Source organism: Dendrobium catenatum, unplaced genomic scaffold (genome assembly GCF_001605985.2).
Source record: "Dendrobium catenatum unplaced genomic scaffold, ASM160598v2 fragScaff_scaffold_1247, whole genome shotgun sequence".
Taxonomy (NCBI): Eukaryota; Viridiplantae; Streptophyta; class Magnoliopsida; order Asparagales; family Orchidaceae; genus Dendrobium; species Dendrobium catenatum.
The window spans coordinates 32,713-59,942 of NW_021319709.1; the positions used below are offsets into that span (position 1 = coordinate 32,713).

Genomic DNA, 27,230 nt, shown 5'->3' on the forward strand with positions numbered 1-27,230 from the left:
TATATGTTAGAATAATATTAATTATGCTACATTAATAATTAACTTAGTTAATTATCCAGTATATATTATTTAATTAATTAATTAATTTGTTGATTAATTATTATTATTAAATATTATGAAATAATTATATTATTTAATTATCAATTAATATTATATATAATGTTATTAATTAATTTATAATTTAATTTTATTAGTATTTAAATTAATTTAAGTACAAGTGCTCGTTGGCCTTCTCCCGCTCGATCCGCGAGCCACTGACCGCCGTCGCCGTGCCCGAAGGTATAACTACCCCTAATAGCTCAGACCTTATAGTCCTCGATGTAGTCACGGACCTGGAAAACCGTCTAATACAATCGCCTTTAATATGCGCCGTGTGGATGGGCCCACCTCCGGCCGACGCTACAACGAGGGCGGACAGTCCGCTCCCCTCTCTCTCTTACATCGTCATGCGGCTGGCCGAGTTGTCTACCCATACACGCTTTATTGAGCGTGGTGGGAGAGGGGCAACTGTGCGCGACACTACAGACAAGGTAACGAGAACTTTAGCCCTCTTATCTGACCTAACGTTTGATGGGCCGGCGGTCCTACCTAATGCACGCCTTTATTGAGCGTGGTAGAGGGCAACCGCAACGACCTCTATGTTAGGTTAAGCGTGAGCGAGCCTCACCGCCATCCTGTCTCGACATTGCATGTCCGGACCGGTCAAACCACGTCAGCACGCCTTTGGTGGCCCGTGGTAGGAGGGAAACCGTGTTCGTACGCACACGGGATGGCAGGCGGCCTGGAGTGTACCCTTTTCTTTGCTGCCGGCCGGAATATTCATAAGTATCTGACCCCCGACGGGGGAAAAAACTGTGCGCATTTTTAAACACGGATACGCGTCAGACGCCCCATACACGCCTTTTATTGCGCGTGGTGGAGAATACACTCAAGTGGGCCGCGGTGCCCTCGCAAACTTGGAATGTATTCATATTAATTCTATAGAGATAAATATATCTCTATTTCGTCTAATTTTTGAGTATTCTGAAAATAGACTTTTAATAAAGGCTACCTACTAACCCAGCTCTAACTTAGTAATTTGCAGTGCGAGGAGACCTATCATCAATAGTGTTTGGTGCGCGCTAATAAGGATGTATCCCAGTTTCTAGGCGGAAGTCATGTATCTCTCTGCCCATAAAGACGGGGGAAGACGCCGCTTTACAGTTTCTAAATAAAAATGAAAGGCAGAATTTCAACATGTCCCAACGAATTGGTCAGCACGTGGGTGAAGACGGTACCTCGTAGATTTGCCTTAACAAATTGATTCAAATGCAACATACGAAATTAAGAGCTCAACTCAGCGATGGACATTGAATTGAACATCATAAGAAGACACTATGATAAAGACATATAGCTAATTCATATTCGAAATGTGAAACATAAAATCAAACAGTGAAAACAAAGAAATAGAAAAGAAAGATTTATAGGATCAATTCTGCAACAGACGATAGGTAGAGGGATGATTGACGATGATAACTCATAACATTGAAACTTGCCTAATACTGTTTCCTAAGGTGTTGCAAAGGTTTCAAAGCAACTCAGTGGTTATTGAACTATTAAAACAGACTGCATAATCAAGCAAGACTTAAGGTATTTTAGTGGCTACGCGAATTCAGTATCAAACTGACCATCAACTGTCTACCACTTGTAATGTAAATGCAATATAATTTATAAATTTCAAAGGCTGACACTTTTTGTGTCTATTGTGGTTATGCTCCAAAGAGTGTTGCATTTGACAGGTTTCCTAAAATATATTGAATCTAGTCTTACTGAACCTCTATCTCAAGAATAAAGTAAGTATTGCGATATTGTCCTACTAGGTAATCTATATAATTACGGGGACTTGTCGACTCCTATTAATGAAGACTTGGGGCCACACAACTTTTAAGGAATGTGTACTCAACTTATGTGAAGTACGAGATAGTGGCCAAGTCACTTTGGGACGTGTGGTATAATTTGCATATTTTTTTGCAACAGTAAAATAAGCACATACAGTCTAAATAGGAATTTTAATTTTGATGGTAGATCTTCAAAAAATACATAGTTATACCAAACTACAGATGCTGAAATAGTACTGCTAAAGTATATAAACAAGTATCATGTAAGTAGCTTGGGAATGAAAGTCAGGTGAGTTTGGATATTACTATATGATATCGGAACAAATTATAGGTCATAATATAACATTAATATTCTCACAAGCATTATAGTGTATAGCAATTATAGGATGCAAAAAGGAAAATAAAACAGTAAATGGTAAAACACCACCATAAGATATAGATTTGATCACTGTGGAATCAAGATAGACCAAGCCACTTCGTCTAAGATGCACTACCTATCTGCAAACGGAGATGATGAGGGGAATTTTTTACTATCAAAATGTATCTTCATCTTTACCCCCCACAACAACGGTAGAAAATCCTTTAACACACCTCACTTTTACTGGATTACTTCACATTACTGTGTAATCATGGCTAGGAGCTCAAACCAATACTCAGACTATGCACCCTCTCTAATAGATTGCACAAATGACCTAATTCTCTATTTTATCCACTAGCACGGGAGAAGGCAGAAGCAGTCATTCTTGAGAATGCATCTATGCACCACCTTCCAGGCTCTAATCTACCGCCATATATGTCGATTCGTTGAACCTCTAATCAAGATTTACTAGGCCATATTGAGAGACTCGAACGCTGTATCTAATTGAGCAGCAGAGCTGGTGCGAATGAAGATGTATGTACAATAAAGATATATCACATCGGAGCAGACCACTGTGATCCCTTTCAGTCAAGGACTCCTGTGCACTCCAAATCAAAAACTCACAATTCCTATCCCCTTCTACAGCTCTCCTATCAAGGCGCCTTATAAATCCATCCCCTTGCACAAGTGGATCCCTTCTGCCAAGAGGTTGCATCAGCATTAAATTTCTCATCCAACTAGCTGTCTGTATCAATGATAGCAAATTACCACCAAATAATGCATATTATAATATAACAGACCTTTAACCGAGAATCCTAAGAATCTTTATTTAGCTTCTTTATTAGGATTAGATATGATCCGCAAGATGTACTGTCATGACCAGTTCAAAATAGCTTTCATCATAGTATGAAGAGAATGAAAGGCCAACGCTCTAAGACACAGTTACCAATCTCCATAAAGCTACGATACCAAATGTCATTCCAGTAATTATGTGATATAGGTAAAATTTCTTATGTTCGCTAACATAAAGCTTGAATACGAGCTAGAATGACGAAAAAATTCATTCGCAACCGTGTCAGTGTTGATTATTGGTTGCACCCAAATAACATCTACGAACTCATCTAAAAGGCTACAGTAATAGCATGATATGGCTCCTCAAAGCAAAATATCTCAGATCATACTACGGATACTTCCTACGATATACATGTTAAGTAATTACGATCGAGGCTCTTAGTATTGATCATAGTGGTCAATAAACAATAGCCGTACATTTGACATGCTATCCGGAACACTGGATGTCGAATGACATGAACGCAAAAGTCATCCTCTCTTCAAATTTACAGATTGTATGGTAGACCATCCACCAAAGGGTGATTGAAAAATAATATGTGATAGATTGTTGAATTGTTTCATAGTCTGTCATACCAATAATTAACAATTCCACACATCTCATTAAATGCTCAGTCCTCTAATTATTGACTTGCTGATCACTCTTATCAATCTCAAAGATCGGGGTTCAATCTTGAGATAAGATATTCAAACATACATCACTTACTTCACTTCAATCGGAATATATACAAGTTCATGCGTAATGAACCAATAATTAACCAAATTTATATTTAAAGCCAGTTGCCTCTACTTTAGGATAGATACGAGAAACACTGAGACGTTTCGATTTGAACATAACTCAATCGAAGTATCGTGTACAGTCTGGAGAATTGTATCCGTACGTTGTGATATGAATTCACAGAAAAAATGGCTATTCTATGCTCACACTGACATACATTGATAGTGCACGAACTCTTAAAAATTGTACAGTGGCGGACGACGTAACACTTAACTATTAAAACACAATAATTTGTCTCCTTTCAAAGAGACCATACTCCCCTATGATACTCATTGTTACTTAGAATTGCTATTGCATAATAATTGAAGCCAATAACTGGCAAGCAACAGAGATACAAAAGCTTATAACACTACCCTAAACGATCATTAGATTCACATCTATTCTAACCCCACAGTCTCGAGTCTTTATGGGCTAGGATCGAGATTTTAGGCAATATTATGTGGATAGTCTTGTGATACTATTACCCGCAGTCCTTACAACCAGACTCAGCCACAGAAAACCCGCTGCTCGCAAAATAGATACTACAGAGAATTAATGAGATAGATCTTAATCGATATTATCTCTACCTTGTATACTATCCAAAGTGTAGCTACAGGCATACTATGGACTGCTGCGACAACAGTTACGTATCTCGAAATGACTCGCCCAATATCTGGCATCTCATGTCCAATCGACTGACCGGTATCTTATAGCCGACAATCTCCTATATTATCGACTTTAAAGTATAAGCAATTAGATTAGTGTTACTTGTTCCTTTACTCATTTCCAATAAAATAGTAATCATTCCAGTTGACTGGTGACACTTAATTATAATGTGTAAGCATCAGCCTATGTTAATTATCTATTCAAATATCATGGTTAATTGAGTTAAATAACATCCTAGAAACCCGCGCATGGGCCCCATCCGACTCACATGCATGATCTTGGATTCTTATTGGTACCACACAGTGACGGTCTTCCTAGGACTGCTGCTTGACTTGCAAAAGCTTTGCTTGCACGTCAAATTTGCATCGAATTCTTGTTTCTGCATACCCGGCATGATGTGTGCTCGGCTCCTACTCTTATGTCGTTTTTTTCTTAATGAGACTCTATGGAGTAAGGTTATTAGTACGAATCATAGTCGATACGACGAATATTGCTTCTTTTCGATTATATCTCTCTATTACAAAACTCATTACTTATAACTTCCTAGAAGAGGTTATTATTAGACTTATTGAATTGTTAGTATCCGGTCCTTAGCCTGATATTTTAAATTTTATCTATTATATAAACATGCATTATTGAAGTGAAATATTATATTGTTTTGTTTAAGTAATCATTCCGATAATTATAGGCCTATTCAAAGCCTTACAAATATATCAAAATAGTAAATCTCAAGACTCGATATGATCACAGAAAGCATAAAAGCTCATATGTAACTTGACAGTTTAATCAATATAATTAATAATTCTGCTCGAATTTTGATCTTAGGTATTACATCTTCATTTAAAGATATTAACAATTCACTTTTGAGTGTCTCTTAAAAAATTTTATAGTAATTTTGATTGGACATAAAATTGATCAGGAGCTAGTTAGTCAATCTAACTCAACAATCACCTATAATAGAATATAAATGTAATAGTCACACCAGATTGCCGTGTGAAGTTAATCTACTTATACTGTAGAATAATGGTCAGATACTACAATTCCGGATAGGTGCATTATTGCCATTTTATATAACTCTTCTCTAATTGTTCAACACTGCTAATTTGGTAATTGTAATACAATACGTCATTTGACAAATGAAGGCTATACTAAGCATAAATATTATAACATCTTGTTACCACAATCATATTGCGTTCAGAGAATGTCAACAATAAAGTCTTACTCTCGCAAACTCACAAAATACATCATAGAGCGAATCTCATAAAATATGTTAAAAAAAGAAGAAGTAGAGTTATGATAATAATTTTTCCATCTTATCTACAGACACTTTGTAATAGCAAAGAGAACATCATAACCTGTATAGATGAGGGTCGGGCCCCGACGGCTTTCCTCCTCTCTACAAATAAAAGTTTCGGTGTTCTAATTGCATAGTAAAAATAGGAGGTGCTGAAGAAGTTGAAACAAGTAATATGTGTATGCAATCAAATTATTATCTGTTCAGTTGACTAGAGTGAAGAACAGCGACAACTTCTTACATGAAATCTACTGACCTTGTAACGAATTAAAATGCATCGACTGAATTCGTAGTCGAACAATATGCCTAGGCAACCAGACTAACCTTATGTCACCATTTACGACTCAAATCAATTCTTTGGTCGAATTGCTCGCCTGTCATAGCTTGAATATCGGCAAAATAAACACCCACCAAGTCTTTAACTTTATGCTTATGATATTAGTCACTGAATCAAGAGATAGCGTTGATAAAGTTGGTATATGATTGCATTCCTTATATTACTAACCTGGCAGTTTCCCGCCAAATTGGTATACACTGCAGATATTATTGTAAGAACATACTACGTATAATGATCTATATAATGATACCCGCTATAATATAGTTATCCCCCTCTGATGAAACTACTAATATATAATACGTACAGTGTTTTTACCGTATACATAGATAAGATTATTACACTACGAGAGGTGGAGAACACCACCATGGCAGGATAGCGTTATTTACACGACTCGGAAGATGTTACGGCAGGATTTTACGCGTCAGTGCCCCTTTTAATGGTCACAGGCACCATTGTCGGCCGTTCAGGTTCCGCGTGTCACTTGTAAAAATCCCTTCGAGATCTGAATCAAAGAATTAATGAGAGATGCATAACGCTTTACTGCTTCAGATTTCCGCGGAACGGACGCCGGAATAAAACTCTCTCGTGATCGAGAGGGGTAATTAACTATAGGGGCTTGCGCCTATAGGAAACCAGAACTCAGATCATAAAGTCCTCGCAAAATGAGGGCGAAATCTCTGGGTAGTGTCTTATCTACAAACCCATCTGCCTTCCAAAATTTACCCCGGAACTTAGTTCGTTAAAACTCCCTCGCCGAATAAGAAAAGCGAGCGGAGGCCGGGGCCGAATTTTCGGAGCCCACAACTACATTGGACTGTTTCAATTAGTTTCCAGCGGCAATGCTCTGTGATTATTGGAAATAAGATCTTCACCATCACCCTTGATTTTCAAAATTATTTTCATTCTTCTAATCTTTTCTATGGTCAAGCAGTCTTCAGTTAGTAATAAGAATGCTTTGTGAATGCTGATCATATCATTTTTATCCTCTCCCTTTTCAAATTATTGTAATTTAGGAATAAAATGGTAATAATTTTCCTATGTTTATGGATATTAATTGTTATTGTTGATATAATTATTGGCAGATCTTAATGGAGAGCTATGTTCGTTTTATGGAATTTGTTAAAAGGAGCAATGCCATAAGCCCGACTGTCACGATGGAAACTGCTACTGCTTTGCAGGTACTCATTTTTGTGGTTATTTTAATTGATGATTAGCTTAGGTATCCGCTTCTTTGCCATTTAGTCTTTTTTGGATTGATTTCCTGCTACTGAATGAAATTTATTGTTTTTAATTGTATCCTTAATAACATTAACATATTTACTGAGTGCAGATGAAGATAGAACAAGTGACCCGGAAAGCTCAGGAACAACTTCAAATGGTATTAGAGGAGAAGAGCAGGTTCCTGATATAATATTGTTTCTTACTCATTCACGTGTGATTTTGAACATTTCCCAGCATGGATTACAGTTTTCACTACAATTGAGCCTTAATTGTTGGTCTCCATGTGTGTGTGCTTCTCTCTCTCTCGCTCTCTCTCTCTCTCTCGCTCTCTCTCTCTGTATGTATATATATATATATATATATGTGTGTGTGTGTGTGTGTCTCTCTCTAATGTATTAGTACAACAACATCAAACCTTTATGCCACTACTTGGGGTCTGCTATATGAATATTTTTTCTCCATTATGTCATATTAAAAGTCCAATTCTCGTTTAAATCTAATAAAGAAAGGCCATTCCTAATATTTTCTAACCAAGTCTTTTTAGGTATGCCTCTACTTTTTTTAACATAAGTCAAATCTAATAGCTCTACTCTCCTAAATGGGTCATTGGAAGGCCGCCGTTTTATGTGACCAAACCATCTAAGGAGACTCTCTCTAATCTTATCTTCTACTGAAGCTACTTCAAACTTTTCACGTATATGCTTATTTCGTATCCTATCTCTAAGGGTAAAGCCACTCATCCACCTGAGCATCCTCATCTCTGCCACACTTAACTTAGTATTATGCTTCTCTTTTAATGGCCAAGATTCGACGCCATAAAGCATTGCAGGCCTCGCCACCATCTTATAGAATTTTCCTTTAGTTTGAGGGGTATTTTTCTATCACACAACAAGCCCGATGCATTCCTCCACTTCAATCATCCAACTTGAATTCTGCTGATAATATTCCCATCTATTTCACCATCACTCTGAACAATAGATTCAAGATATCTAAAATGTGTACTCTTATTAATGACTTGATAGTCCAAAGTCACACTCCCCTCACTAGGTCTTTTACTATTGAAAATTGCACTCCATATATATGTTGGATCGTGCTAATGTACTAGTATGATAATAAAATGTTAGTCTTGTTTTTGTTCTTATTTCAGCTATGTTCTTGCATGCTATTTGTAAATTAATATACATTTTATCTCATTTTGTTCTCTTGTAAGGAAATTTTGAATCTTTATATTTCTTCATATATTATTTTTATAAAATTGAAGAATAGAGATCTGCTGGAGAAAGACATGTAATTACTAGTATTTGAACTCTTTGTGTGATGATAATGTTACTATTTCTTGCGATGGAACAACCTTTTATTTCCATTCTGAAATCTTATGCTGTTTTTGATGTAGTACAAACATGTGAAGATGAGTTACTTAATGAAATTTGCACACTTAATATTCCTTGAACAAATAATTATATCTTAATGGTGAATTTAAACGACGCAATAAAACACAAAGAGCGGTAAGACAAGCTTAGGCTAAACCACATGTATAGAAGTTAAGATAAAAAAAAATAGCCAACTTAATCTATGTTGCATGCATGAGTGGTTTCAACAAGAAATCCCTACACTAATAATAAGACTAGTCACTACAAGGAGATCCCTCACTCAACTTATCTAGTTAAGAGGGTTTAGCGGAGAGAGTGACGAGAATTTTCATGAATCATTTATAAACCACATTTGAACAGTGACTAAGAGATTTAATGATTTGGGGGAGAGTTTACCGAAATAATCAGAGAATGCGAAGCTTCCGGTTTGATCACCAAGCCACTGGATGAAGAGTAATCAGCAACGTCAAGGCTTGGACACATTTAGGAAGGTGATCATTGATTTCTCAGACAGCAGGGCAGCGAAATATGGCCACCAAACTGATTGGACAGCAACTGGAGACGTGTAGGAAGCAGAAAGTGTTGGTTAAGAAACCCTTTTGGCCTTCAGAATACTTCCAACATCAGTCCAAACAGCAAGTAAGGAGATGGGACAGCAGTTTGTCCTGTTAGAGGAGTCCTAGGCAACAATACGGGTCTACTGGGGAAGCAGAGCAGTAGGATTATGCTGCTTTAATTCCAGGCAGCATCCAGGAATCCCCTACAGGGAAGAGAAGTAGGGGGGGGGGGGGGGGGGGGGGGGGGGGGGGGGGGAGAGGGGCTGCAGGGAAACGAAGCATTTCCTTCCCAGAACTCTCCGTCAATGCTGATTGGAATAAGTCAAATCCAATATGAATTGATTGGATTCAAATTAAGGAGTTGAGTGGGAGGTCATTATGGGAAAGAAATAAAGAAAAGGAGTAGGGGTTTGGGGATTGGGAGAAAATTTAGAAATATGAATTTGATTTCTAATTAGGTGGGATGGGGGGAATTAATTTGAAAATCAAATTAATTCCATCATGGGGAGGGGCCGGCGGTTTATGAGGGATTAGGGGGAGAGTAATTGAGGAGCAATTAATGCAATAGGAGAGAGATAAGCCCAATGAAGGGGCCCGGCCAAATAGAGAGAGGGAAGAGGGGAATTATGGTTAATTAAGTGGGGCCCACACATTATTCAAAGCATTAAAAAAAATCTGAATTAAAATTCAGATTTTATTTTAAAGAGGGGTTTCCAAAATTAGTTATAGTATTTGGAAAGCTTTTTGAATTTCAAATTTGAATTGAAATTCATTTAAGTAACTTTCCTAATTTCTTGAACTTAATTTAGGAAAGCAATTAATGCCTCTTCGAAATTTGAATTTCAAATGCTTAGGCTTGGGGGACAGATGGGCCGGCGGGTGGAGGGTTGGAGGCCGGTGGCTAGATGGCCGGCCGGCTGGTGGTGGAAATATCCGGCGGCTTGGGCGGCCCAAGGAGGCCAACGGCAAAGGTGGGGGGCCTCAGTTTTGGGGAGCAGAGGGATGTGGGGTTGGAGAGAGGCCGGCGGAAGAAGGTTTAGGGGAGGGGATTTAACACAAGAAAATAAAAAGAAAAGAAGAATTAAAGAACCGCGAACCTTGGAATCCACCAAGATTGATGGGTATTGCGTTTACCCTCGGGTCTCTCCTCTCATGAACTCACCAAGAGATCAAACAAGTAGTATTAAAATTTTCATTAACAATTCATCATCTATTACAATGCATGAGGCCTCCTTTAAATAGGCCAAGATAAGACAAAGCTAGAAAGACACAAATGCCCACAGGGCTACGACTAAATACCCACAGGGGCGAGCCTGGAAATTAAAATGCGAGAATAAATAAAATACAAAGCAAATTAGAAACAAATGCTTTGGATTGTAGCCGTCGATTTGCGTCTCCGACGATGGTACACGTGGCGAATTATGATGTCCTCATCAGTTTTGCTGCAGAAAAATGATAGGTATGCTTTCTCAAGTGAGTCTTCATTGAGGTTAAAGAATTGATGTTAATGACATTTTTATTAGGTATTTCATACGTGTCTTATTGTAATGATTAGAAAAAGAATAAATGTTACTTTTTCTCATAAAAAGCCTGATGAAATAGTGCAAACTCTTAGACCATTGGGGAGGATTCTAAGTTATTATACGTTTGAAATGTTAAAAATAGAAGTGATGTAAGCGTAGTAGTGGAAAAGAGTTGAATGATAAATATGTTGAGGTGAACAGAGTGAGTTATAGTTTGATTTAATTTTCTCTTAAGGATAGCAAGGTGTCGATGGTTCTTTTGCTTTTCAAGTTGTACTAGAAGATAATTTTAAAATATATTTTGAAAATAGACTAATCAATTATGATGCTTGAGAAAGAGGATATTAATTTGGGTTGACTTAAATAAATGTGTAAGTTCTAGTATACTGATCTATGATAGGATTCATGGTGGGTACATAATAAGAAATATGCATGTGATGGGAGGAGATATGCTTGATTTTATACTATTATACGACTTGACAATAGCAATTTTATTTTGGAAATCCCGAAGTCTTGTCAGGAAATCTCTATAACAAATGGCAGATTTTCGGGAGACCAATTTGGAAACTTTGAAAATTGCAGCAAATTTATTTCCCATTCCAGAATCCCCTTTCCTAGCTGTCCAATGGAATTACAGATTTCCAGCTTTTCTTGGAATCCTGCCAGCTGCACTTGTCCAACGACTCCAACCTTACATATCTAAAAGATCCATTTCTGGATAATCCGCTGGCTGATCTAGCTTGGAAAACCAAAATTTTCCATATGCTAATGATTGCAGTTTTCTACTCAGAAACATTATACCCTGAATTCATTCTCTGATTTGGATTCTAAATTTTCCCTATTTCGCCTTATTGGCAGCTTATGACACTTTAATTTTATTTCCATTCTAGAGCCACTAATTGGGTTACGTTTCTCCCATAAAATCTGTACCATTCTAATCTAATAGAAAATGAAAACAGTATAACATTCTTCTCATTTTTTTTTTCAGCATGTTATTAGAGCTATCCTCTGTATTCTAATGCCTATTAAATTTCTAATCTTTTCTCATAATTCCTACAAAGTTTTATCCCCCGATTTAAACAATTGTGATGGTTAAACATTAAATGACTTTGGAAAGAAGCTCCTTCTCTAATGCGTCCTCCTGTTGCGAATCAAAATCCCATGGCAACAATTTTATTCAAGAAACCTTTTCCAACTCATCAGTTATTCAGCTCAAACCACTTCTTAAGCACCTAAAATCAACATCATTGTAATGGCTCAACAAGGCATTGTCTTAAATGCCTTAACATCTATAATAGATATCTACAATCATTGATCACGGGCTTTGGAGCCTTTGATCATATGACAGGGAATAAAATAGATATCCTTATTTGGTACTCTTATTTCTTTTAATGAACTATACAGTCAGAATTTTTGATAAATCAATATAACAAGTAGTTGGTACTGCAAACGTCATTAGTTTATTGATTCTTAACTTATTTTTTGTCACGACCGAATTTTGCGTAGAATTTTTCAAAATTATCTCCATCGAAACCCGACATCCTCGAATTTCCCACTTAAAACTCGTCGCGACGCTTTGAAAAGCGTGCGAGGTCTAAAACGACGTTTTGCGGGTTTTACATTTTTGTTGGTTCCTAATTTTTTTTTTTAACTTATTATCAATCAACACATACCAAAGAAATGGATTGAAGCTGAATTTCTTCCTAATAATTATAAATTCTTGGATATGGTCTTAGGAAGGATAATTTGCAATGTGAATGAAAATGTTGGCCTCTGCTTCTTGAATGTTGAGGATAAAAAAAGGCATGAGAGACATGCTCAGTTTATATTTTCCTCTAATGAAAATAAAATATTATTGTTTCATTTTTTGTCTTGGCCATTTTAATTTCATGTACCTATAAATAATGTTCTCCGCTCTATTGGAATATTTCTAATATGGAACTTGCCAATTATCTAATCACAATCGAAATATTTACTTTAGTCATCCTTACAATGCCTCACATCTCTTGTTGTTATTCATAGTAACATTTGAGGACCATCTTGGACAAACTATATCTTGAATGATAATTGGTTTATATCTTTCCGTGATGGCCATACTAGAGCTATGATTTCTCTAATTAAAGAAAAATAAGAAGCTAGTTATATCTTTCAAAAAGTTCACTCTTTTATACTAATCCAATTTAAAACTTAATTTCAGGTATTTAGCACTGTCAATATAAGAATAGTTTTATACTATTTTTGGAGAATATGTCTCTCAACAAAGGTTTGTTTACCAAAGTTCTTGTGCTTTTACTCCTTAATAAAATGGGCCAACAAAAAGAAAAAAATAGACACAATCCGGAGGCTGTACGTGTTGGATCCGAATTTGTTTGGTGGATGATACTAAACCCTACTAGCTGATTTACTTGGTAAGCTAAGGGAAACTTGTTAGAGAGAATAAGTGAGAAGAAAGTGGGAAGGAGAGTAGAGAAGTGTAGGTTAACAAAGTCTTCACCATCTTAGTCAAGAGTATAATCTAAGACCAAAAAGGTTTATAGTTCTCTGAAATGTCAAAATTTTGATCCCTTTAAAGTTCCACATCACCTAATATTTATAGGGGTTTAAGCGCTACAAGAAAGGTTACATGAAAAGATAAAGGAATAAAAAAAATGAATGAACTACAAATAGGTGCCCGTAGAACACTTCACTCTAGTTTAAGGCATGTGACGCCTCTCGGTTGGCCCGTGGAAAGGTGAAATCAGAGATCTGATGTCCAGTTTGCCAAAGAGCGAGCTTTAGGGGAAGCCGAGTAGGTGCTGGGCGAGTTTTGAGGACGGATACATAAACAGAGGGTTATCTTATAGTGTTGGTGGATAATATAAGAGGCTCGACGTTACCCTACCAATGAAGGCTAGTTGAAGTACGAGTGTGGATGGTGAGTTTCCGATCTTGGGATAAGTTGTACCTAAAATGAGCGTAGGATTGTTGAGGCATTTGCTTTCATATAGACGAGTTTGGCGAGCTCAAGGGTTTGGAGGGTGCGGAGTTAATCGAGCTGATTGACTACCTTCCTTCTTGGTTAAAGGGCCTTTTGGTTGCACAACGCAGGGCGAGCTCTTTGATTGGAGTCTTGACGAGTGGCTTCTTGTTCATGGGTGAATTCCTTTGGAGCCCACATGTGAGTTCATTGAGGCATTTGCTCCACAGAAGGAATATGCTTGCTAGGATCTGATTACTACCTGTCAAAATATTTATGAAGGCCATTGCTTCCTTTTTCCCTGACAAGCATGGAACTAATCACATCCTCGCTGACCTATAGGCATAATAGTAATTACACATCTTTTTCTAAGTCTGGAGATAAAATAATTTAGCTCGTTGACTTAGTACTCACCTAGTGAGTCATTGCACCTCTTTGGCTGTTCGATGCAGTTTCACTTTTTAAAGATGGTTTTTACTTATGGTTGACTTTGATGCTTTCTGGTGTTTGGACGAAATTTAGGAATTTCCCTGAACATATACAAATGCACATTTTAGTTGGTTCAATCACATTTTGTATCTCTCGAGCGGGATGAGTGTCTCTTTTAGGTCTTCAACATGTTGGCTGGGCAACTTGCTTTTCACCATGAGATCATCCACGTAGACCTCAATGTTTCTCCTTTTATTTTCTTTAAAGATCTTATTCGTCATCCTCCAGCATGTTACCCTTGTATTCTTTAACCCAAAGGGCATGATTTATGGCAATACAAGCCTTTTACTGTAATGAAGATTGTTTTCTCGTAGGCGTCCGAATGCATTTTGATATGATGGTAGCTATATAAAGCATTTAGTAAATTCTATATTGAGTATCCCATTGTCAAGTCCACCAAAACGTCGATCATGGGCTATGAGTAACCATCTTTTGGACGTGCTAAAATCAAGTTTGTGAAGTCCATTGTTACGACTCGGCTCAGAGGCTCAAATTAACAAGGCAGGAACAGACGGTCGAATGATTGATTAAATTTTCTATTTCTAAAACTATCATCAATAATTGAAAGAGCCACTAAAAATCACTAAATAAGAAAAAAGATGCAATAAATAACTTTCTTTTTTAGCATCACACCTACGATACACATTTATCTTATATTCTACTCATTTTAAATTTTTGAATAATACTTGTAATTGATATTCAATAAAAGGAGTGAGTCATAAAATAATTGAGTAATTCATGCTTATAAATTATAGTAACACAAGGGCTGATGTAGAACGGGTAAGAGGATTTGCTTGGGAGAGGATCTCTTCTCCAAAATCTGAGAACACTTTCAGCTTTGTTCCCCAAAACCTGAGAGAATTCAGAATTCTTTCTTGAAAGAGGAGGGAGAACAAGCACCAACTCCTCTTGTAGAATCTGAGTTTCAGATTCCAAACAAAAAAAATCTGAGAAAAAGTTTTCGGGTTTCGGTGGACTAGAATATAGGGAGATTGGAGAGAATAAACTAGCCTTCAAGGTGGAGAGAAAGCTGTGAATAATTTCCAACTCAAAAACTCTTGACTTGGGGAGCTTTCTCGGGCAAGAGGGAGAGAGGAAGATGGCGGTGGAGCAAGAGGGAAAGCAGGGATTGAATTCCAAAAAGGGAAGCTGGATTTTGGAAGGAATTAATGGAGGTGGGGCCTTGAGATTTTCGGCCTGCACTTGAAGAGAAAAGCTGAGAAGAAAATTCCCATCCACGGGTCTTGGCTAGAGAAATGTGCTGGAACAATTAGGAGTAGAGGGGGGGATGGCGGGACACAGGGAATTTAATGGAGTTCAATTCCTCAAAATCAGGGAATTGATTTGGGGAGTTAGAATAGGAATTAAAGCTGAGGAGGGAATTTTATTTCCAAAATCTGATTTCTGATTTTAGGAAATAAAATTAAAGCTTAGGACTTGGGGAAAATTCGGTTAAGAGGAGATTTGGTGAATTTGAAATATTTCCAAAAGTGTTACTTAGCTTAAGGAAATAATTCTAACTCCAAGCCAATGAAGGGGCCGGCGTCATTAATGGGCAAGAGGGAGTTTGGGGATGAGGTGTCATGCTTGCATAAATGTAAATTTAGGATTTGGGAAGTAATTAACCAAATCCAATTGAATTTGAAATTCAAAAGAATTGATTTAAGAACTTTCCAAAAATAGAATGGCAAATTAGGAAAGCTTTTCAATTGTCAAATTTCATGAATTTGAATTTGACAGCTACCCAAGATTTGCTCAACCAAATTCCAATTGATTTAAATTAAATGCTTTCCTAATTTATGCGAACTAAATTAGGAAATAAATTTTGAATTTCAAATTTAGATAATTAGAATTTCAAATTAAGTCCAAATGTCATTCACCCCAAATTAGGAAACTCAAGAAGGAAGGGGGAAAGGTGAGGCCGCAGCTAGGGAGTCATGGCCGGCGGTTTAAACGGGTGTGGTTGGTGATGGGGATGGCCGGAAGGAGGGGAACGGTGAAGAGGATGAAAATAAAGACTAATATATTACTACGAGGAGCAATAAGAAGGAACAACACAAAAACAAATATAGAAGATAAAAACCGCGAGCCTTGGACTCTTCCAAAGATTGACGAGTGATGCTTTGCCCTTCTCCAAGGGACTTCAAGTCACGAGCCCGGACTCATCCGGCGGCTGGTGAAACTCCGATTCCTTCCCATAGGAATCTCACTATCGTCCTCTTCACAAGAACACAAGTGTTGAACACAAATTTTTAATATCAATCATCCATCATCATTACAATAGCTTAAGGCCCTATATATAGGCCACAACATAAGAAAACTCAAAATACAAAATTGCCCCTTGGGCCACAACACTCACATAAATCAACCTAGGGTAAAACAAAAAATATATCAAATAAAAACTAAAATTCAGAAAAATAACTCATAATTGAAGATTTAAATTATAGCCGTCGATTTACGATGCCTCCTGTGATAGATGCGCCAAATCTTCGTACTGATGTCCGCATCATTCTCCCCAGGTGGGAGAATACTCGACTCCGTCGAGTTAGCATCACAACTGCTCATGTACAACTCTGGACGGTTATTTGGAGACATAGTTTCTTTATTCGAAATATACAATAAACCGGATGGCTTTTTTGCAAAGATTTTCAAACAGCCTCGGTTGCCCACGAGGTCAACTTGCTTGTTGCACTTTAGCTCGCCAATTTCCTTAACCATAGTCAAGGGATCACCTCCCAAACGGTCGCACTTCTTTTCGCCTGCAGGAACTTGTTCACTCTCATACATGGCTTCACTAGCGAAAGGAGCAATATTGAGTTTTATGGATATCACTTCCAGAGCTTTATCAACCTACTCTGTTATAGGAGTGCTAACTGGGTCAGGAGAAACTTTTGCATCTGTAGGAGTTGTAATTGAATCAACCAAGTCTCTCTCTGCGTTATTTGCAGTCATGCATTTCTCCTTGTCAACCAATTCATCTTCTTCTTCATGTTCTTCCTTGATCACATTATGTTTCTCTTTGATTTGCACAGTGAGTGGGAAATTAAAAGCTTCATTGGCCTCCATCCATTTGTCCACTCTATCCATTATTTCTCTGTTTCTTAGTGCCCTTTTTCTATCCTTGGATGAAGGGGATCTTGAAGGTGTGTAAAGCTGTGGGTCAGTCCTACCTCGCACTAGGTTATCGAATCGTTCGATTGTTTGACGGTGGAAGTCGGCTAAGGCCACTTGATTCTCCTTGAGACGTTGACTAATGGTGCCCAGTTGACCTACTACCCAGTCTAGAGTCCTTCCAAGTTGATCCGAATCCATGCTCTGATACCAAACTAATGTAGAACGGGTAGGAGGATTTGCTAGGGAGAGGATCTCTTCTCAAAAATATGAGAACACTTTCAGCTTTGTTCCCCAAAACCTGAGAGAATTCAGAATTCTTTCTTGAAAGAGGAGGGAGAACAAGCACCAACTCCTCTTGTAGAATCTGAAAACAGTTTTAGATTCCAAACAAAAAAAATATGAGAAAAAGTTTTCTGGTTTCGATGGACTAGAATATAGGGAGATTGGAGAGAATAAACAAGCCTTCAACGTGGAGAGAAAGCTGTGAATAATTTCCAACTCAAAAACTCTTGACTTGGGGAGCTTTCTCGGGCAAGAGGGAGAGACGAAGATGGCGGTGGAGCAAGAGGGAAAGCAGAGATTGAATTCCAAAAAGGGAAGCTGGATTTTGGAAGGAATTAATGGAGGTGGGGCCTTGAGATTTTCGGCCTGGACTTGAAGAGAAAAGCTGAGAAGAAAATTCCCATCCAGGGGTCTTGGCTAGAGAAATGTGCTGGAACAATTAGGAGTAGAGGGGGGGATGGCGGGACACAGGGAATTTAATGGAGTTCAATTCCTCAAAATCAGGGAATTGATTTGGGGAGTTAGAATAGGAATTAAAGCTGAGGAGGGAATTTTATTTCCAAAATCTGATTTCTGATTTTAGGAAATAAAATTAAAGCTTAGGACTTGGGGAAAATTCGGTTAAGAGGAGATCTGGTGAATTTGAAATATTTCCAAAAGAGATACTTAGCTTAAGGAAATAATTCTAACTCCAAGCCAATGAAGGGGCCGGCATCATTAATGGGCAAGAGGGAATTTGGGGATGAGGTGTATAAATGTAAATTTAGGATTTGGGAAGTAATTAACCAAATCCAATTGAATTTGAAATTCAAAAGAATTAATTTAAGAACTTTCCAAAAATAGAATGGCAAATTAGGAAAGCTTTTCAATTGTCAAATTTCATGAATTTGAATTTGACAACTGCCTAAGATTTGCTCACCCAAATTCCAATTGATTTAAATTAAATGCTTTCTTAATTTATGCGAACTAAATTAGGAAATAAATTTTGAATTTGAAATTTAGATAATTCGAATTTCAAATTAAGTCCAAATGTCAATCACCCCAAATTGGGAAACTCAAGACGGGGGAAAGGTGAGGCCGGCGGCTAGGGTGTCATGGCCGGCGGTTTGGACGGGTGTGGTTGGTGGTGGGGATGGCCGGAAGGAGGGGAACGATGAAGAGGATGAAAATAAAGACTAAGATATTACTACGAGGAGCAATAAGAAGGAACAACACAAAAACAAAGATAGAAGATAAAAACCGCGAGCCTTGGACTCTTCCAAAGACTGACGGGTGATGCTTTGCCCTTCTCCCAGGGACTTCAAGTCACGAGCTCGGACCCATCCGGCGGCTGGTGAAACTCCGATTCCTTCCCATAGGAATCTCACTATCGTCCTCTTCACAAGAACACAAGTGTTGAACTCAAATTTTTAATATCAATCATCCATCATCATTACAATAGCTTAAGGCCCTATATATAGGCCACAACATAAGAAAACTCAAAATATAAAATTGCCCCTTAGGCCACAACAGTCACATAAATTAACTTAGGGATAAAGCAGGAAATACATCAAATAAAAACTAAAATTCAGAAAAATAAATCATAATTGAAGATTTAAATTATAGCCGTCGATTTACGACGCCTCCTGTGATAGATGTGCCAAATCTTCGTACCGATGTCCGCATCAAGGGCTTTGAAATGATATGCATGCTCATTTCCAAATATAAAGTAATTACATTTAAATGCATTTCAAACATGAAAAGCAATGTTATGCGTATATCATATCTTTATCTTTTTTCGTAAATAATGCAACCGTCAAATGAGCCATCATCTAAAATATTATCAATTAAGGTAATCTTTTTCTATTTTCGTGCACATTTATATTGCGTCCCCAGCTACTATCATAAAGGGATGTGCTCCATCATTCAACATACATATACAAGCATATCTATCTAGCCATTTCATTCTTATAATATTCATTCACTTTGTATGATAATGTGGAACACAATATATTAATTACATTAGATTCGAAATTATCAATCATAAGATATGAGAAAGACAAAACATGATGTAGCCAATACTAAAAACTTGATAAACATGTATTATTATCTTTCATATCATTTAATTGAAGAGAGAACAACATCATTGCTTTAATAATATAAATATGTATTCACCTTGATCTTAGATATTGCCCTGCTTTGCTCTTACTCCTTACTTCTAGGTTGATAAATTTAACAGCTATACAAAAGATATTTTTTTTAATAATACGAATTGATCTCAAAACTTTAACATTTACATTTTCTTATATTTTATTAAAATATACTCTTATTTTTCTATACAAATTATTCTTATCTCATAAATTCATCGTTTGCCTAAATCTAATTTATAATTTAACATAATATAAAATTAGTTTATTCGTTATCTAGTTTAAAATCTCATATACTAATTTAATTATGGTTTCCATTCATTATCTAGCTTATTCTTATCTCACATAATTCATCGTTCGTCGTTGTTTCCATTTGCACCCACAGACGGAAACTATCGCTGCTTCCGATCCGTAAGTCTTACACCTCTCTCCCTCCATCTCATTCCCTATATCAGCTCCCTAACCATCGCCAAAACCTGCTCTGCCGAAGCCTTAACCCATCCGATCCTTACCTGTAGCCAGAGCCAGCCTAAGCTATTACTCATGGATGAATTCATAATGACATAATAATAATATAATTGTAATATTAATACTAATGTTATTATTATTATTACCTCATAATAATAATAATAATAATAATAATAATAATAATAATAATTATTGTGCTGGTTGTAATTATTGTTGTTATTATTAACAATATTATTAATGATAATATTATTGTTAATAATATTATCAATATGTGCTAATAATAACAAGAAAGATATCGTTATTATTATCATAAAAAAAAAGAAAAGGAAGAAAAAGAAAGAAAATTCTTTTTGTTCATTTCAAAATCCCATTCTTGGTGTTCGTGTCGAGTCGAAAAATTATCCGTACATGCTTTTCTCTAGCGTGGTGGGAAGAGAACCTGGTGCGGCACATTAGGCGAGGCGAGTAGGCCCTATACATGCTCTTTGTAGCACGGCGAGGACAATTCTAAGTACCCGTACGTGGCTCTCTACCTGCTGGGAAAGCAAACTACTTTTATTTTGAAACAGGTACCAAAGACCTATACACGCTTTTTTCTAGCATGATGGGATTGAAGATTTTACGGTAGCGGTGTCTAAAGACACCTACCATACACGCTTTTCTTAGAATGGTGGGAAGACCCAGTTTCTTGTAGTTTCCCCTAAATGAGGGAGATGCCTGGAGGCTGTCGAAATTTTGGGTGAATATAAGATCGTACTTGGACTTGATTGAAGTCAAAGTACAATAGGACTTGTGAACTCGAACTCAAAGGATAATAGGACTTGTGAACTCGAACTCAAATAAACGAAGTAAAGAACTTGAACTTGTACATTTAATGACAAAGAACTTTGACTCGAACTTATGAACCTTTGAACAGAATTTGAACTTGATTGAACATATGCATGGGACTTGAACAAAACTTAAACAACAAAGGACTTAAATCAACTTTGAACACAGGGAACCTAATTGACTTTTTAGTTCTAAAATGCACACTAAATTGAAAATACAAGAGACTAAGTTGCAATCCAATCCATTTGAATGAGAGTTGAATAAAGTTTGCGGGCAACATTAAGGAATAAATGAAATGACGATTCCTCCAATGGTAGACGCATCAAAATCTCCTACTGATGTCCTCATCAAATAGAAATGACAGAAAGAGAAGAATATGTCTACAGAAGACGTCGCACCAATGAAAACAAATAAATTATGACTGAATAAATGTTGAGTTTGACAAAAGTGGTACTACCGTCCGTAGATTGAATAGAATATTTTATAATAGTGGCTCTTCAGTTGCTTTGAGAAATTTTATATTAAAATTGTTAGTGATACGAATTGAATTGTTACTACCGTCCAACTTTTCATTCATGCCTCGTTAAATCGGGCATCCGGGCCGGGTAGTGACAAAGAAAGTGTCGTGGTGGTTATTAATGAGGAGATTGAAGAAGGATTTATATGATATAGTTTGGATAATGGAGCTGACAACTTGAGAAGTGGTTAGGGGTGGCTTGGGCAAGATGATGGTCATCGTGTGGTGCTAGATTGATAGTGATGTTGTGGTGGTAATAATTGTTTCAGTGGTGATGGTGGTGGAAGCGTGTGTGCTGTTAATGATTGTAATATTGGTAGTGGTGATGGTTACATTGGCTCTTCAAAATGTTATAAATAATAATTATGATGGAATCAAAAGAGAGAGCCATTGACCTCTATTCATTTTCAAATGATTACTTGGATATAAAAAATTTACATAGCGTGGTGACTGGTGGAGAAACTAATTAATCTCGTTTTCATTTATCTGATTGTAGGATACATTATATGATAGACTGGTTATTTAGTTTAAGGAGGAAAGGGAAGGAGAGATGGGTTGGGGAGAGAGTGAGAGGAGGGAAGCCAAGTAGGGGAGAAAGAGGGAGAAAGCACAACAATATACCTAGTAAACCAATAGCCTTTCTATCCTCATAAATAAAATATAGTTTTCTTCTCGTAGAATTAATCTTTTGGGTGCAATTATGCAAATGTGCTTGTTAAAGATAAACAATCAAACAACCAAAATAAAATAAATTAATTTTCCTTGAAATTAATGGCTAATATAGGAAAAATGACTATTAATTGCATCATTTGGATCATACATAAATCTTGATCAGATGGTCAGTATCAAGTAGTTTTTCTATCCTCTAAATGAAAGCACACATTCTCATTGGCTTCAATGCCCTTTTTGAGAGATGGAACATTAACATCTAGAACTTATCATGTTATTGGGATACACATCTAATGCAATTGAGCTCACCATCGTAAGTTATCATTGGTGGTGCAACTTAGCCTTGCAATGTGTTATGGCAGATGTTTATGTTTTAAGCAAATTGCAAGCAACCATAAAAAAAATTGTGAAGTATCACTTCAAAACTTTTAAATATAAAAATTATGGTAATATATCAAGATTACATTTGCGCATTTGAATTTTGCTAATATATATTTTTTCTAAATATTATTTCCTTTACAAATTTTCTTTGAGAACCAACCCATTATAATGAGTCCACTTGTTTGGGGGCAAGATATGAACAAAGAATTTTAAGTATTGACCCAAATTGATCAGTTTGGTTGAGATTGGTTACTCAGATATTCTTACATGATTTGGTTATCTTCCGAGTTCCATCCTTATCATGCACATGACTAGCATTCTAGCATTCACATGGAATGTTTGTACGATCATGCTCAATAGCCAATAATTAGACTGAATACTTAATTTAATAGAATCATTAAGGCATATAGTCCCCTCCATCCAATGAAAATCATTATTCATCAACATCATTTAATTCAATCACTCTCAAGGTCCTATTGCTATGAGATTGAGTTGTCAAAACTATGATGTACTCTCCTAAGTTGTATCTTCCAATTCTCTTAGGTGTACTCAATCTTCCTCGTTCAAAGTTGCCATAGCATTAGATCTAGAATTCAAGGGCTTTTACAACTAAGCATATTTATCGATGAATGCTTTAAAAGGTTGATAGGATAATTTTCTATAAATTATCTTGAAGCAAACAAATAATGAACTATTAATTATATAAATAAGCTAAATGATTAGGATATAGTAATTAGTCCTGTTAGGCACATTGTGAACAAGTGTTTGATTGTTGAACATCAGCTGGCAATGACAATGACAAGCAACCAACTACGTGATTGGTGGAAAATATCAAAAGTCAGTGTGTTAATGGTGCCAGAAATTTGGTTTTTTAGCAATCCATTTATGCATTTGCCGTTGTGTACTGAACTAAAATAAAACTAAAATCAATTTTGAGAGTTAGGAAAAATGAAAGATTGATGAATTTAATCATTTCTTGGTCAAATCCTTCTGGACCTATACGTAATTTAACCTATAGATTTCAAATGCTAAAGTTGATTCCCAAATTCCAACTCCTTGCTTTGATGGCTTCGAGGGATGCATCAATTGGTTTCCATGGATGCATCAGGTTTTAAGTTCATTTCTGTAATTGCGACAGAGTTCTATTTATTAAATCTGTGGCTACAATATATTTGTTTGCCTGATTTTCTTTGTATTATGAATTTTGTGTGTAGAAAATTTTCTATCTTATTGCCGTCTGAACTGCTGATAAGTTTATAATACAGGTTTTCACTTGATGTTGATTTTGATGCTCCAAAAGTCAGAATTCCAATGAGATCCTGCCAATCTTCAGCTTGGAGCAGCCAGTTTCTTCTGGATTTTGGTCATTTTACGTTGCATACTAGGGTAACTTCTTTTATCCACATATTCTAAGCTGATAAAGAATTCTTTTTGCAAGGTTCAGAGTTTTGAGTGTAAACCAAATAAGAGGATAGCTTTATTTGTTTATTTTTGTTTTTTGAAGAATCTACCGAGATTTCATATAGGTAGATTGTATTTTAAACCTTTTCTAGGCAGTTGGAGCCATTTGGTTATCCAATTTTTCCCATAATGAAGGTCAACAATTTATTCTATTTCCAACAAAGTGTGTTTTAAACATTCTTTTCATCAAATATGTAAATTCAAGTTGTAAGCAACCACTTAAGGGAACCAATTTGGTCATTATTCCCTATCTTATAATATGGCATAACCTAAATGAAATTATTGCATAAGACAAAATGACCAAAAAGATATCTTTGACAAATTGTGGGTGGCATTTTAATCAGACTATACAAAAGGTCTAATTTAGTGTATATATTTCTTAAATAAGAGCCAAAATAGTTCCATTATAAAAAAATTGCTGAAATTGAAATTAAAGTTATCGAATTGGTTTGAAAATGAGAGTATTTTAGGAATATGCATCTCCGTGAAATTTTTTGAAAATTTATTTTCCTACCTGCTTCGTTTCTTTGTATACAACAACTGATTTTGCATATAGCATGAATGAATTAAGATCGTGCAGGCTGTGGAGTTAAATTTTTTTTTTTGTAATAAATATTTTCTTTTGACACTTTTTTTATTCCATTTTAACAAAATACAGTGAGTTTAATTTTTTCTTTTCAAAATATTAAACTTATAATTTTATTAAATTTATTTCATTGAAATTAGCTTTTCAGTTTAAGAAATTCAAAATAAATTATTTATTATAAAGAGTAATCTTACTATATTGCACAACCTGCATAATTTTAATCTACTCTTGTGTATACAAAATTAGCTGCTTTACATAAGTAAATAAGTTATGCTGGAAATTTGATTTTGTAAAAATTTCAAGATGCATTTCGTAAAATACTCTCATTTTTAGCCATATCTATTAAGTTTTGCTTTAATTTCAATCACTTTTGGGTTTGTGACTATTTTAGCTTCTTATTAAGGAGTCAAGATACTAAATCAAAACCTTTTTTATAGTTTGGGATTAAAATAAATTTTTAGGGCACCATTTTGGTTCTTTTTTTTTGAATATAAATTTTTTAATTATTTAATCTTTTTTAATATTATTGTGTTTATATTATATTACTGAACCAAGTATGATGAGTCAAGGATGATTACTAGAAAGGGGAAATTAAGCAAAACCTTTATGATTTATGGGATATAATAACGCAATTCTTCCAAGATTTAACCATTTGTAATGATCTGCTTAAAAGGGTCAAAAGACACATTTTTGGCAAAGATTTGGACAAAATAAAAATTATGGGACAAATGTATCCAGCTCCCCTAAGTAGAGGGAGCATAGTAAAATTTCCCCTTTATAGAAGTTCTATAAAAAAAATGTTTTGATTTTTTTTTTTTTTTTGCATTTTATTGAAGTATAATGTTGCATCTATTAAAGAGTTTAACTTGTGGTTTGCATCTTTTAATAAAAAATATTAATTAGTTTTAAAATTTGTATGCATTGATTAAACATTGAATCATCTTTAGGCACTTTTAAGTTCGCTCACCATATATTAATTCACTCATATTTAATATGTGACTGTAGGAAGGTCAACTTGATGACCACCAGCAAAGTCTTTACTCTCGTTTTTATATATCTGGACGGGATATGTCTGCTATCTTTATAGATGGCGACTACAGTGAGAACTGCATGGTTACTGTTGCACTTGATAGCCGGATGTCTCCACTGGAAAAACAAGATAATGATAGCCAGTTCTATTCTCTTCTTGATCGGTGTGGGATGTCAGTTATAGTTGATTTGGTATGGTGGCACTATGCAAGTTGTTATTAATCAATGCTTAGAAAGCTAGTTTTTTTTTTTTTTACTTTATATGTATATTTTTAATTATTATATATAACATCTAACTGTCTATCTCGGCTTTTGTGTATTGTTTACACCTTATTTACTCGGTTGAAGATTAAAATACCCCATGCAAGATACCCATCCACGAGGATTTCTGTACAAGTGCCAAACCTTGGTATACATTTTTCACCAGAAAGATATAGCAGGATTTTGAGATTACTTAATATATTCTATGGCCCGACTGAAAACATCAATGAGATTAGCAGCGGGCATCTCCAAACTGGTGCTGCGCCTTGGCTGCCGGCAGATCTAGCAACCGATGCTAGAATTTTAGTCTGGAAGGTATACCCATACTTGGTCAATGCTGACTGCGTAATATTATACTTGATTCTCAGGCATCTTCCATGTTTTTCAAAGGGTTTTGGTCATTCATTGGCTGAGTGGAAGCCATGTTATATTGTATTATCGGGTCTGTACCTATATGTGTTGGAGACACAATATTCTCAGACATACCAACGATGTTGCAGGTGCATTTGACTATTTTTCCCTTTTTAGTTTTTTCAGGTTCCTTACATCTCCTTGAACAGGTTCTATTTTTTTCAATATCTTTATTTTAGTGCGGGAATCTTGCAGTGTGTCTGGTCGGCAGGTACATGAAGTTTCTCCATCAACTATTGGTGGTTTGCCATTTGTTATAGCTGTAAGCTCAAGAGGCATGGATATTCAAAAGGTATGCAGGCCCACTTTTCTTATGTTGAGCACATTGTTATTTCATGCTTTATGTTGAACGGTTGTCTGAAAATTCTTTTGAATTTGTAATTGCTCAGGTTTTCATTAGTCGTTACAGTCATATTTCTTAAAATTCCATTATATATAAACTTAGGAAATTACATTTGAATGCTGGTTTTGTTATTGTCCTCTTGTCGCTTTGTGAATCGTGTATTTTGGGCATGATTGTACTGCCTAGGATTCTTAAAGCAGTCCATCTCAAATCCGTATTAGATCTTCTAGTGGATAGAACTGCAATAACTATCGTTTGAGTTGCTGATATTGAAGCCATTCTAGTATTTGGCATATTTCTGGAACGCCCAAATTCCAAGTGCCGGCACTGAGCTTTGTTGTTTCTGTGCAATTTATACTCACTAATTACTCAAAGATCAAATTCAAAAACACAACCTATAGATTTTGATTTCATTTCATAAAAATTGATCGCACTATTTTAGATAAGACACAACCTATTGGTTTTGAGGCTAATTATATTAATCCTATTGTACGATTCTT

The 27,230-nt window shown here is 36.0% G+C and overlaps 1 protein-coding gene across 1 annotated transcript in view; it reads left to right on the plus strand.

Moving 5' to 3' along the window:
• The window catches only part of LOC110093724 (putative vacuolar protein sorting-associated protein 13A), a 40,828-nt gene extending 14,077 nt beyond the window's left edge, over nt 1–26,751 (plus strand). The window contains exons 12-18 of the mRNA XM_028699327.1: nt 7,221–7,316; nt 7,469–7,536; nt 23,905–24,025; nt 25,692–25,907; nt 26,064–26,291; nt 26,367–26,476; nt 26,583–26,751. Of these exons, the coding sequence (XP_028555160.1) occupies nt 7,221–7,316; nt 7,469–7,536; nt 23,905–24,025; nt 25,692–25,907; nt 26,064–26,291; nt 26,367–26,476; nt 26,583–26,736 (993 nt within the window). The 3' untranslated portion in view covers nt 26,737–26,751. The remainder of the gene's footprint in view (nt 1–7,220; nt 7,317–7,468; nt 7,537–23,904; nt 24,026–25,691; nt 25,908–26,063; nt 26,292–26,366; nt 26,477–26,582) is intronic.
• Nucleotides 26,752–27,230: the final 479 nt, after the last annotated feature.